The 13,730-nt window shown below is 35.7% G+C and overlaps 2 protein-coding genes across 2 annotated transcripts; both read left to right on the plus strand.

Moving 5' to 3' along the window:
• The first annotated feature begins 557 nt into the window (after positions 1–557).
• Positions 558–3,943, plus strand: LOC137811128 (phytochrome-interacting ankyrin-repeat protein 1-like). Its single transcript, XM_068612729.1, has 3 exons — positions 558–1,253; positions 2,924–3,095; positions 3,418–3,943. Exons 1-3 carry the CDS (start codon positions 1,125–1,127, stop codon positions 3,630–3,632), a joined length of 516 nt encoding a protein of 171 aa, XP_068468830.1. The 5' UTR covers positions 558–1,124; the 3' UTR covers positions 3,633–3,943.
• Positions 3,944–5,742: 1,799 nt separating this feature from the next.
• LOC137809290 (protein FAR1-RELATED SEQUENCE 2-like) lies at positions 5,743–9,779 on the plus strand. Its single transcript, XM_068610422.1, has 4 exons — positions 5,743–6,144; positions 8,382–8,654; positions 8,753–8,947; positions 9,273–9,779. The coding sequence occupies exons 1-4, from the start codon at positions 5,743–5,745 to the stop codon at positions 9,777–9,779; spliced, it is 1,377 nt and encodes a 458-aa protein (XP_068466523.1).
• The last annotated feature ends 3,951 nt before the right edge of the window (positions 9,780–13,730 follow it).

Raw genomic sequence — 13,730 nt, forward strand, 5'->3', positions numbered from 1 at the left:
GATTGTTGATATGACTATTTGGATCCAAAGTTAAATTCAGAGATAGAAACAAAATCTTTTAACTGTTGGATAATACAAACTAATTCATGAAATTGTGCTTTTATATTGAATGATTTTTTTTCAATGTATAGACTGAATTTATCTTTTTTGAAAACTTATCTTAAGAATTCACATGCATATCAAATAAAAATTGAGTAAATATAGTAGTGATTAAATAAATTAAAATTACTAAAAACATTTAGAAAAACATCTCATCTAGATATAACACTACAAACATTTTTTTAATGTTTAACCAGGAGATAAAAGAGAAAATTCTTATTCCTATGTAGCTTAGAAAATAATAAATATCAAATAATCAAAATAGATTATTCGCATGATGCAGTTAAGAGTAGAAGTGGTTTTAAGAATTTAGATATTAAAATGAATAAAAATTTAGAAAGATAACATAGAATACCAAAATATGTCGTATCTTTTAATATAGTTACTAATGATAGTAAATTAACTGATCGGTTTGAAAAAATAAAAATTTAATTATAATTTTAGTGTTAGTTTCAATTATTTTTCAATAGCTTCAGTCTTTTAATTATATACGATCTTATCTTTAAATACGAACGAGAAAACGTTTAGCCTATTCCGCTAGCGAGAGATTGAGATTGATTCATCGGTGCGTTTCTTCTGCTAGGGTTTCACCATCTTCATCAGCTTCAGAGCATATTCATCTTCATCTTTATCTTCATTATTCCAATGAAACCAGGTTTTATTTGATTCCTATTCCCCCACTCTTCTTCTCCACCCTCTCCCAACCCTAAACCAGTTATGATCATTGCCATGAACTCCATTTTCGCCGCGCATAACCTTCGCGTCTTCGGTCCCGGTTTGAATCCCTTCGCCCCCTATTGCATTGCCAATCATTCCCTCCGCGCTCGCTAAACAATTCCCCTCTTTTCCCCGCGCGTTCTTTCGTTTCCTCTTTTTCTCACTTTGAACATGTAAATTTTGAGCACACTGTTCCAGATTAGCTCTCTCGATTTTGGGGCTTTGATTAAGCGTCGTGGTTTTTTTTCTTCTTTGTCGTCGTTTTTGCGTTGTTGGTTGGTTGGTTGGTCGGTCAGAAAGGAAAAGATATGCTCGAGGAACAACCTGTTTTGTTCAGGAGGAGCCCTTCCCGGAGGCGCTTGAGACCTGGGTTTGATACCGATGATAGGGGCTGGACATCGCTTCATGTTTTCGCTAGGAAAGGCGATATCAAATTGGTAATGTGATTTTCATATCCGCCTTATGTGTTTTATCGCTGAATTTTGTGGTTAGAATGGGAGGGAGGGTGCTGTTTGTCAGGGAAATTGTTATTTGGGGTTTTTGAAATGGGAAAAATGTTATGGTTGCACTCGGGTTATTGGTTTATTCAATTTCGTTTTTTAGTTTGTTTGGAGGTTTCAATTTTGTTATCCTTGTTAGGGTCCTGTCATGTGTTTGCTATAGGCTGATGTCCATGCCCGAATCAGGGAAAAAATGACCGTTATAGAACTTGCACAATCTTCATCATCTTAGTTTGACCCAAACGACCTGTTTGAACAGAAGGGTGCTTTTATTTCGAAGTTGCCAAAAATGTTGTGTGGAATTTGAATGATTTCCTATTTGAATTTACTGTGGAGGGGTATCGATTAACTCTAGTTTTGGAGTATATTCATATTCTACACCATCTGGTAATTTTGAAATCAATTTATCCCTGTGGGGTTACGAAACCCTAATCTCATTGCATCCAAGGCTGTCTGTGATTTTTAACAGTGCTATCAACTAATTGCTGTTTTGTAATGAATTAGGTTTGATTCTTGATAGAAAACACCGATACAACCTTCAAGAAATGACAATTTCCTTTTAATACGTGATTTATTCCTTAAAGATATTCTGTGCGGAATATTTTTCAGTAAGTTTAACTTCCTTTTTTCTTGGGTGGGAATGGAATAGCATGAACAGAGACTAATAGGTGCAGCATTTCATTGATTAATACATAAAAAATGTGAGATTTGAGATGCATAACGAGGTTCTTAACTTATTATATATAATCAAGCAGTAAAAAAATATTTATTAGTGTGAAATCCATAAAAAATGGGGTTTTTTTTCGGGAATGTGGATGAATTTAATGCAAATATGTGGTTGTTTCTAGATTTAGTAGAAGCTGGCTCTGACTTACCTGATCCCTGAATGCATTCTCAATAATGACGGTCAGTGATGAATAATGGGATTATTTTACTGGTTAATGTGATATTTGTAAATGGGATTGGGTATTCTGTTGACTTGAAGTGTTACTCGGTATTTATCATACCTTTCGAGTTCACACTTGGAGAGTGGTGGGGGCTGGTGTTTCTTGAGTGGCTAACAAATCCACTCAATGTGTATAATGGCTGGCTAGAAACCAATATGGTTTTCACTAATAAGGAGCCTACATGATCTATCTCAAATGGACCTTTTTTTAATATTTATTTTGTCTAAATGTTGTGAAGAGTTTTTTTATGGATGAGCACCATAAGTGTTCGCACAACACCATGTCAGTAATGAGGATGAAAAATTGTGACCAGTTGACACTGTTCTTAGTGGTTTAAACAGCTTCTTCTCTCTTGGAGTATGGATTCACACATTTGACTTAATGTACCCACCACATTGTTGGGAGCCAAAAACCTTGTTCACTGGTCCACCCTTTATATGAATTCTTTTCTGAGTTTCAGTGTTTTCAAATCTTATGATGCTACCGAATTTTCTTTGTAGTACTTGAATACTTTGCCTCATGTAGTTGATGGTTTGCAAACCTGTTGGGTTATTCATGATGTATTGTTTTTAAGAGTTAAATTTTTATCATTTGTCACAAAAGGGTTGTCAATTGTGTCAATTTAGTCACACGGGGCCATCTTATGGTGTTGCTGAACAGGTTAAAAAACTTCTCGATGAAGGAATGAATGTCAATGTGTCTGCATGGGGCCCTAAATCAAAAGGAGTGACCCCTCTCCACCTTGCTGCGGAAGGTGGTCACATTGGAGTGATGGATGTACTACTTGAGCGTGGTGCTGACATTGATGCCAGAACCAAGGGTGCTTGTGGCTGTAAGTGATTTATTCTTGCCGTTTAGACTTGAGGCCTGGTGTTTTTTTGCCTAAGAACTACTTTGAAGTAAAAAGAGGTTTTCCAATTTTATGACAGCTTTTTGGTAATTTTAAATTTTTTAAGCTTAAGGTGTTTGCTATTAGGTTAAAATTTCCTGGATAGTGTGTAATGGAAAGTCTATTTATTTATATTTTTAAAATCTGTTTGACGGAGAAGAGGAAGTCAAGATAGGTTCGTAAAAATTACTGTAATAGTACAATGTCTATGCAGATTCAAAATATGAATTTTTTACATTGATGAGTATGTTCTCTCTGGAACCAGGGACACCGCTCCACATTGCAGCCAAAGAAAGGAGGAGGGATACTGTGAAATTCTTGATAGAGAATGGAGCCTTTTTGCCACCTGATATCAATGATAGCAGATTTAACCCTCCGCTTCATTACTGTCCAGGACTAGAATGGGCCTATGAGGAGATGAAGCGACATCGACAGCTAGACTTATCTGCTGGAGAGATGTCTTATAGCTCTGAAAGCTAATTAACTTTTCCGGGATTTGGTTGGTGTTTGATAGTGTTTTTGGATGCCCGTCAGAGAATATCAATGCAATGCTTGTCAGATTTGAAGCTAATCCCTTTTATAACTTTGGCATAAACTTGTTAATGCGTGCTTTCAGTAAGCGTATACAGACATGCACAGGATCAGTGTTGGGGTAATAAATGTAGACTGAAATAAAACAACACACTATATGAGTTGCTTAATGTATGAAGATGAGCTACTTAATGTTTATGTGTTTGGAACAACAATGTATGATTGCTGATTTGATAAATGCTGTGTTGTTGATGCTGTCATTTACGTGTGTTGTAGTGTTGTAGGCGCACACATACTGCAGCTTAGAAAGTATTTATTACTATTGTCATGCTGTGTTATGTTTCCTGTGAACAATATCTTTTTTTTTCAAAGTTAAGATTTCTTTTCTCTTGATCTTTGTCTTGTTTTGACGAATTATTACGTGAAAAGGAGTTTTTTAATAAAAAAAATCTGACATGTTTGAAGAATTTAGTCATGTAAATGAATTGAAAGATGGTCTACTATGGTTTCAAATGTTTGTATAAAAAATGAGAAGGAAAATGTTTTATTAAGTCCTTATGCACATTACACACTTTTGATGCTGTTCACGTGGTCGAAATTAAAATGTGGCAAAGATAGTTTTGTAAATGTGGTCGAAATTAAAATGTGGCAAAGATAGTTTTGTAAATGTGATATAATAGAGAGAAAATTTTGTAGGGAAAGCTTTTTTAGGAAGGTTAGAATGTATGGCTTTAAACTAGAGGGGGAGTAAATTGTTTAAATAGGGTTTTCGCAAACTTTTAAGCCTTGAATGAAATTACTTCGTAAAAACCTATTGAGAAATCGCACAACACTAGGAAAACAATCGGTTGTTTCGTAGAAACAATCTGTTGTTTATACCAATAAACAAGTATCAAAACTGAATTTAAATAGTTAAGGATGCACACAGATGTTTATACTGATTCACTCTAAACTCAGAACTACATCCAGTCTTCTCAGAAACCATCGAGGAATTCCACTAAGCAATCAAACCTAGTTTACTTACAACACAACCAAGAAAGTGACTTTGACCCCCTCAAGACACACACTTCTCTTGGCCAACACACCAACACTAAGAATGTTGATCTTGATTCCCTCAAGAACACAGCACTTCTCAGCAAACAAATAAACAAACTTGTTCAACATAATACAAGGATTACACTTGTTACATAAGCAAATCTGAAATATACAAGCAGAAATCCTATCTCACACTCTTTGATCAATCACAATCTCTAAGCAATCTCAGCTCTTTGAAAAACTCAAAAACTTGTTTCAAAATCTTATTTCTCAAATCTGTTTTTTTTAATATATTCAAAGATATTGTTTGTTATCAAATCTTAACAAACTTATTCATTGTATTTAAAGATTGGTCAAAACATTTAAAGACTAGAGCATAAACAGTTAAAGCATTTAAAGCTCAGTCAAAGCTAAAACAGTTTTTTTGTTATGGTACCAAAACAAACAATCGGTTGTTTCCTCAAATCAATCGGTTGTTTTGGTTTTAACAGCTCAACCATTTGAAAAACAGTTTTCAACCTTTTCTCAAAACATGTAAGTATAAAACAATCGGTTGTTTCGACAAAACAATCGGTTGTTTTTCACTTAGTTTGAAAAACACTTTTCTTTTAAAAGATTGAGAATGCCTATGCTTTGGATTCAATCTAGAGTGGATTACAAAACTCAAACTACCCCAGATTTTAACTAAGACAGCTCAGCAACAGCAAGCACAACCAAGCCTTCAACATTCTTCAAAGGGTTTGAATTCTTCAAAGCTTGAACACCACTTGGTTCAACAAACATTCTGCTGACTTTTGCATGTATGAGTGGTTTTAAACTCTTCCAAATGGATGTCAAGAATGCCTTCTTGAATGGCTACATCAATGAGGAAGTGTATGTAGATCAACCACCAGGCTTTGAAGATCACCAACATCCCAACCATGTCTTCAAGTTGAAGAAGGTTTTGTATGGACTGAAGCAAGCTCCAAGGCAGTGGTATGAGAGACTTAACAACTTTTTGTTGTCACATGGCTATGAAAGGGGAATGATAGACAAGACTCTTTTCATCAAAAAGTCAAATTTAGAAATAATTCTTGTGCAAATTTATGTTGATGACATCATCTTTGGTGCTACACAAGATAGTTTATGTGAAGAGTTTGTGGCTGCCATGAAAGATGAGTTTGAAATGCCTATGATGGGAGAATTGTCTTTCTTTCTTGGATTGCAGGTTAAGCAAACAAGTGATGGGATCTTTCTATGCCAATCAAAGTATTGCAAGGAGATTCTCAAGAAATTTGAAATGGAGAGCTGCAAAGAATCAAACACTCCATCAAGCTGCTACATGGATGCAGATGCTGCTGGAAAGGGAGTAGATCAAACCAAATACAGAGGATTGATTGGCTCTTTGTTATATCTAACAGCAAGTAGGCCGGACATTATGTTTGTGGTGTGTCTTTGTGCAAGATATCAAGCAAATCCTAAAGAGTCACACTTCAAAGCTGCAAAAAGAATTCTGAAATATCTCAAAGGAACATCAACTGTTGGGTTATGGTATCCTTCTCACTCTCCTATTCATTTAATTGGTTATTCAAATTCTGACTTTGCAGGATGCAAGCTAGATAGGAAGAGCACAAGTGGCACTTGCCACCTTCTTGGTTCAAGCCTTATCTGATGGCATAGCAAGAAGCAAACATGTGTTGCTCTCTCTACTGCTGAGACTGAGTATATAGCTGTTGGAAGCTGTTGTGCACAGATTTTGTGGCTCAAACAACAACTTGCACACTTTGGATTACAAATCAGCAAAGTTCCTTTGATGTGTGATAACACAAGTGCCATCAATCTTACCAAAAATCAGATTCAGCATTCAAGGACCAAACATATTGAGATACGTCATCATTTCATCAGAGATCATGTAAGTAATGGGGATTGTGAAGTGAAGTTTGTAGAGACAAAGCTGCAATTGGTTGATATCTTCACTAAGCCATTACCAAAAGAGAGGTTCTTCTTTCTAAGAAATGACTTAGGTATCCTTGATCTTAATAATCTCTCCTAAATCTATTTTGTTATATGTTAAAGTCTATTTGTGAAGACAAATAGGGGGAGAATTGATTGGTTCTTGTGTATCTTTCTCTGAAATTGTTTAAATCTGTTTAAATCTCTGTTATTAAAACTGTTTTTGCTGCTGCTGATAGAAACAACCGATTGTTTCGTGTAAACAATCGATTGTTTATCTGGAAATATGCTTTCAATGTGTGAAAATCTAACCTGTTGTTGTAAGAAGCATTGGATTGTATATATGCTACTTTTGCAGGTACTGCTTCAGATTCAATCAGATCAAACACAAGCACCAGGGATTTGTCTTCATCAAATAGGGGGAGATTGTTGAGCCAAGTGTGTTCAAGCTTTGAAGAATCCAAACCCTTTGAAGGATGATGAAAGGCTAGTTGTGCTTGTTGTTGCTGAGCTGTCTTTTAGATAGGGTCTGAGGTAGATTTTATGTATAGTCCACTCTTGATTGAATCCAAAGCATAAGCATTCTCAATCCTTTTAAAAGAAAAGGGTTTTTCAAACTAAGTGAAAAACAACCAATTGTTTTATACTTAGGTGTTTTTAGAAAGGTTGAAAACTGTTCTCAATGGTTGACTTGTTGTCAAACCAAAACAACCGATTGAATTGTGGAAACAACCGATTGTTTGTTTTGGGACCATAATAGAAAACTGTTTTGTGCTTTGACTAAGCATTAAATGATTTTCTAATTATTTACGCTCCATTTTTTAATGTGTTGACCAATCTTTAAATGCAATTAATAGTTTGTTAAGATTTGATAACAAACAACAACTTTGATTATATACAAAAAACAGATTTGAGTTTTTCAAGAGATTGAGATTTTGAAAAGTTGAGGATTGCTTAGAGATTGCTTTTGATCAAAGAGTGAGATAGGATTTTCATCTTGTATTGTATTGATTTTAGATTTGTTCTGTAACAAGTGTAATCCTTTGTATCCATTGAAAGAAACTTTGTGTGTTTGCTGAGAAGTGTTGTGTGTTCTTGAGGGGATCAAGATCAGCATTCTTAGTGTAGTTGTGTTAGACCAAAGGGAGTGTGTGTCTTGAGGGGATCAAAGTCACTTCTTTGGTTGTGTTGTAAGTAATCTAGGGTTGATTGCTTAGTGGATTCCCCAGTGGTTTCTAGGAAGACTGGATGTAGCTCTGGGTTTAGAGTGAACTAGTATAAACCTCTGTGTGCATTTTCTCTATCCTTTAACTCTTTAATTTCAGTTGTGATATTTGTGAACTGGTATAAACAATCGATTGTTTCTACGAAACAACCGATTGTTTTTCTGGTGTTGTGCTTTTTGCTTTGTGTTTTGACAAACTAATTTCTTAATCAAGTTATTCTCGAGGTAATTTCATTCTAAGCATAAAAGTTTTCGAAAACCCTCTTTAAACCATTCACCCCCTCTAGTTTAAAGCCATACATTCTAACAATATCATGTTTTTCATTTACGAACATTCCCATGACCTAAGTCCAACAAAGTCAAGGTTATTCCGTGGGAATAGGAAAATTAGTCTTAGTCCGAAAAGAACCCTTGACCTGAACGATGATGCAGGAGTACAAGTCAATAAGAGTTTTCGATCTCTAGTAAGTGTTGTTGGAGGTTACGAGAACATGTCATTTTTTTAGCGTGATGTCCGAAACTATGTAAGTCAGCATAGACGTGCCTTGGGGAAGGATGGTGATGGTCGGACATTATTGGCCCACTTTTCATGCATGCGAGAATTGAATAGGGATTTCTTCTTTGAAATTGACATCGATGATGAAAATCATATAAGAAATGTCTTCTGGGCAGATGCTAGAAGTCGGGCTGCATATGAGCATTTTGGAGACGTCGTATTATTTGATACAACGTACCTTACCAATAAATATGACATGTCGTTCACTGTATTAATCACCACGGTCAGTCAATCCTATTAGGTTGTGGACTTTTGTCCTCTGAGGACACTGAGACATTTATATGGCTATTTAAGTGTTGGTTAAATTGTATATTCTACAAGGCCCCAATTGGCATTGTTACTGACCAATGCAGGGCCATGAAAAACGTTGTTGTTGTTGTTGTCTTCCCTCAAACACGTCATAGATGGTGTTTGTGGGACATCATGAAAAAAATAGCAGAGAAGTTGGCAGCATATCAGGATTACAAGAATATCAATCATCAAATGAAGGTTGTTGTCTATGAATCCATGACTGTGGTTGAATTTGAATGTAATTGGGAAAAATTTATAACATCATTTGGATTAACGAATGGTTGGCGACACTTTATGAGGAACGTCAAAGATGGGTCCCCTGTTATTTGAAGGGACAATTTTGGGCTGGAATGTCCACAACTCAGTGAAGTGAAGGCATGAATGCTTTCTTTGATGGATATATTAACCCCAGCAGAACCCTCCAACAGTTTGTCCATCACTATGACAATGCTTTACAGCAAAAAGCTGAAAATGAGTATGAGGCTGATTTTTCCTCCTTAAACAATGTTATTCCTTGTGGGTCTAATTCATCCATTGAGAACAATTCCAGGCAGAATACACACATCGCAAGTTTGTTGAATTGCAAAATGTATTCAAGGCCAAGATGAATTGTCTCATACAAGATGTTAGTGTTGATGGATACAGATGTAAGTACCCGGTTCTTGAGGAGTGCATGCAGAATGAACGTACTGAAGATCAAATTTTCATTGTATTTTTTCATCGTGAAAACCATGATGTTCAGTGCAACTGCATGTTGTTTGAGTTAAGGGGAATTTTATGCAAACATTGTTTGGTTGTCGTAGCCCAAGAAAGACTTGAGAAGGTCCTGTCGAAATATGTTTTCATGAGGTGGTCCAAAAATCTGAGAAGAAGACACACATACATTAAAGCATCCTATACCGCAGGAAAAGAGGAGGCGCATATTGAGAGGTATGATACAATGTGTAAAAGGTTTTGTCATATTGCTGAAGTTGCATGTGTTATGACTGTGTTTGACGTTCCATGTTTTTTCATGTACTCGTGTTATGTTTATGCTGACGCCGTGTTAAAAGGATAAAGCATGTGGAAGTTCGTAAAATATACTTATGCATGAGTTCATGGTCAAAGAAATACGTTGTTCATGGATCGAAAAACAAGGGTCAAAAGTAAAAGTGGTTATCCGTTTGCGTCCAAGTCTCCACCTGTAGTATGTGAAGATAAATGTCTTAACTAATGTCATGTGCATGCTTATTGGTTAAAAAAAACATATGACATCGCTTAACAATAAAATACGTTGTAATGTCATATTTTTACGAACTCAAAATTAAAATATATAACACAAAAGTATTAGAAGATATAAACAATGAAGAGATGATTCATTCCTGTTTTGCAACGGCTTGTTCATCTAACCGCTGCATGAGAAGACATAAAATAAGTCATACACTGCTTCATTGCAGCAATTTAGTCACTTAACCGCGGTTATATACTTACATTTCAACAATAAATTTTTTAACCCAAATTTATAAACCTGACAACAAAACAGTTAACCACATCAGGCGCCAAAATTGATATATAGACAATTATGAAGATTTATATTAAAAGTTGTACCATTTACACATAATCAAAATCTTCATATATTCAAAATTCTAAGATCTACATATAATAGAAATGTTCATGGGTTACCCACTACGAAACTATTCGATCATTTTGTTCCTAATTTGCATAAAGTACTTTGCCCATTTCTCACAGAGTTCTTTGAGATCTTTAGTTGTCAGTGCCTCTTGACTCTGAAAAAACTGTCAAATGGAACAATACATGTTAGTGTTAATGAATAAAAAAAGATAGACCATATACCCTTATGACATAATACCTGATCCCAGTACTCTATAAGTGTCCCCCGCGCTATCGTCCACATCCAATGCATGATATAGTAACCACATTCGAAATTCCCTTCTTGCTTATTAGACTATTATGAAAAAGAGTGATAATTATTTTAGTCTCATTCGACAAATGTTAAACTTAATAAGCGTAATCAATAATTGACTAACCTTGAGAACAATCCAACGAACCTTTCCTCGTCTATTCATTTGCCTAAAAACAGAAACAAGAGTGATTATTAATTCATAACACATTGTATAATAATTTACATTATTGTACCTCGCAATGTTGTTGGCATGTGCATTGGACGACCTGTGCAATGAACAAAACCACACAACAGTTTTATCCATAAGGCAAAGAAGCAGTAATTGCCAGTGAGATCTGGTATAAAATAGTTCATTAGTGTTTCTTTTAATTAAGTTAGTACCTGTGTAAAAATCTTTCACTTACCCATTTATGAAAGGAACGAAATAAATCCTTCTTTTTATTTCCACAAGCCAAATTCGAACGTATTTTAGACACTGTTGGTCTCCATTTCCAGACAGCTGTATTGATTGTGGGTTCAGGAAGCCATAAGTACCATCATTTTCACCATTGTTACTGATTTCATTTATATACCCACATTGTTAATATAAATATCATTCATTCACACCATTCATCAAACATCATTTCAATAAATAGCATGTACTGATTAAAGGTATTTACATGATCCATACTTGAATAATTGAGATGTTCAGGTATTGATTACCCTGGATGATTTCAAGCAGATCTTGCATGCTTACGCATAATGGAAGTCCACCATTGTTAACACCAAATAATTCGGCATCCCAGGGAATCGGACAAGGATTGTCAAAGATTTCACTACAAACTTTGATTAAGTCTTGGATTGGGCTTAATGATTTTTGAACTTCTGGTTGGACTTCAGGGCTTAAAGGAGTTGCATCAGTGTCATCATGTTCAACTAGTTGAGGTACATTACATCGTTCCTGGAATTCAGCTCTGGCTTCTTCACAAACTTGTTCTTTAATGGTGTTCCTCAGTTGTTCAATCAGTTGTTCTTGTATGGTCTTCCTCATTTCTTCAGTCATTTGTTGTTTTATGGTGTTACCCAATTCATCCATCATTTCCTGACTCACATTTGCAGAAGACCTACGTTGAGATACTGATCCAAAATATTCTCTTAGACCAACAACAAAACCAGTTGTCCTAACACGCCCCGGGTGTTCTATGGTTTCAAGAGCCAAGGTCAAAATGTCTTCTCGACCCGTGGGATTAAAATTTCCCTAGTCTCTTTGGTACTTTAGCTCAGCCTGTCAAAATTCATAGAATTTGTTAATACAATACTATGTAATGATAAGTTTAAACGACTGAAAAATTCAGATGTAATTATGAACTTACAATTCGCTCAAAAACTTGTAATGTACGCTCAGATGTCATGTTACCCGTGGGTGTAGTTCTCGCCAACTCCCATAGGTCACATCGATTAGGAGGGGATGGAGAAGACACATCGTCAGCGGAATGTGATTCAGCCTGTCTTCTCTTCATCTTTTCCTCTACTATTCTTCTCTCAAGCAAGTCATAACCTCCTCGAGAAAGGCGGTGTGGGGTAGCATTTCTCCCTGCGCAATCATTTTGGCTTTGTTCCTGATTTTCTGCAATAAGATCAGGCACATATAACTGATCAATTCCATGATTAGATAAAATAACACATGTAATAAAATATTGACCAACTTGCCATTGTGGATCGGTTCAAGTCTTAACAAATTCAGACCAGGTCTCTTGATCTATTGGATAACCCACACAAGGAAACTTGTCCTTGTAACGACCAAAGACGTAATGGGATGTGAGATACGTTTTAAATTGCCTCCATTTCGTACTGACTGAACACATTATCTTCTTCTGAATATCATGGGAAGTCTCAAATGCATATTTTGACTACAAATTATGTTAACAAAATCATTCACATTAAATTCACTCCACCTTATTCACGTCAAATTCAATACACATTATTGACTAACATTAAAATAAATTACTTACACAAATCTTTTCCCATATCAGATTCCTCTGTACTTGTGATACCTCTTTCCAGCTGGGGGTCAATATGGAGACCTCCTTTCGAGCTAAGGATCCTAAAAAGGTTACAAATCTAGCCTTATTAGGGTCTTTTGGCCTGCTGTTTTTGGGTCAATCTGAACTAGAACCTTATCATTATCAGGCCTAAGCACAACATCTTCTAATCCTGTAAGACCCCTATTATTCCTTCTTGACTCACCCTCAGCCATGTCACGCACCTACAAAGAATAAAAACATATTTAAAATTATTAATACAACGGTCACCTATCAAAGTCTGATGACTGAGTACTACTACATAATATCAAAAGTTACCAAAATACAAAAAAGTGGTTTAGGAGTATGAACTGAGATTCATTTCCTGTATACAAAATACAAAATGCCTAGGTCGATCACCCCCGAACCCAATACGAAGACCTTCATTACAGTACAGTATATTTCAAATAGAAAGTTCGAAAATTTAATAATAAAAATGGCACCTTGGAACATCAAGCGCAGACTTGTGATCGCTGAAGAATGACAATGTGAACAGAGTGCAGGCGAATGAAGTACGAACCAACGGTGCCGGAATGAAGGCAGGAGAATGAAATAGAAAAGAAGATTAATCACAACGTCTGGAGCACAACCGCTGCAAAACGAAGGACAACGATGAAACACAAGTAATAGCGCGAATGACATGACAAGTTCGAAACAGGATTTTAAGTGGGCTTTAAAATAGTACATTACAGCGATTCTTATTATTAACCAATGTCATATATTGTTTGTTAACTAAAAACTTTAACATCACATCGGTTACGACAGTTACCCGATGTAAATTATTTGAGGGTAACGTATGTATAATATAACCCAATACAGTTTGACTATAGTTTCGCCAATCACATTAACTTCGTTGAACGAGTGAAGCACTTCGTTCAAGCAGTGAAGCACGAAAGTGACATTGTGTTTGCCGTTGTTTGTTGTTCACCTACTTGTGTGTTAATTTCTCCTATGACATTAAGTCCCATGAAGAAGTGAAACGGACACAATTCACACGTTTCATTTAATAAATGATTTTCCTATCGAAATCGTACTAAACTGAACA

Source organism: Phaseolus vulgaris, chromosome 2 (genome assembly GCF_000499845.2).
Source record: "Phaseolus vulgaris cultivar G19833 chromosome 2, P. vulgaris v2.0, whole genome shotgun sequence".
Lineage (NCBI taxonomy): Eukaryota > Viridiplantae > Streptophyta > Magnoliopsida > Fabales > Fabaceae > Phaseolus > Phaseolus vulgaris.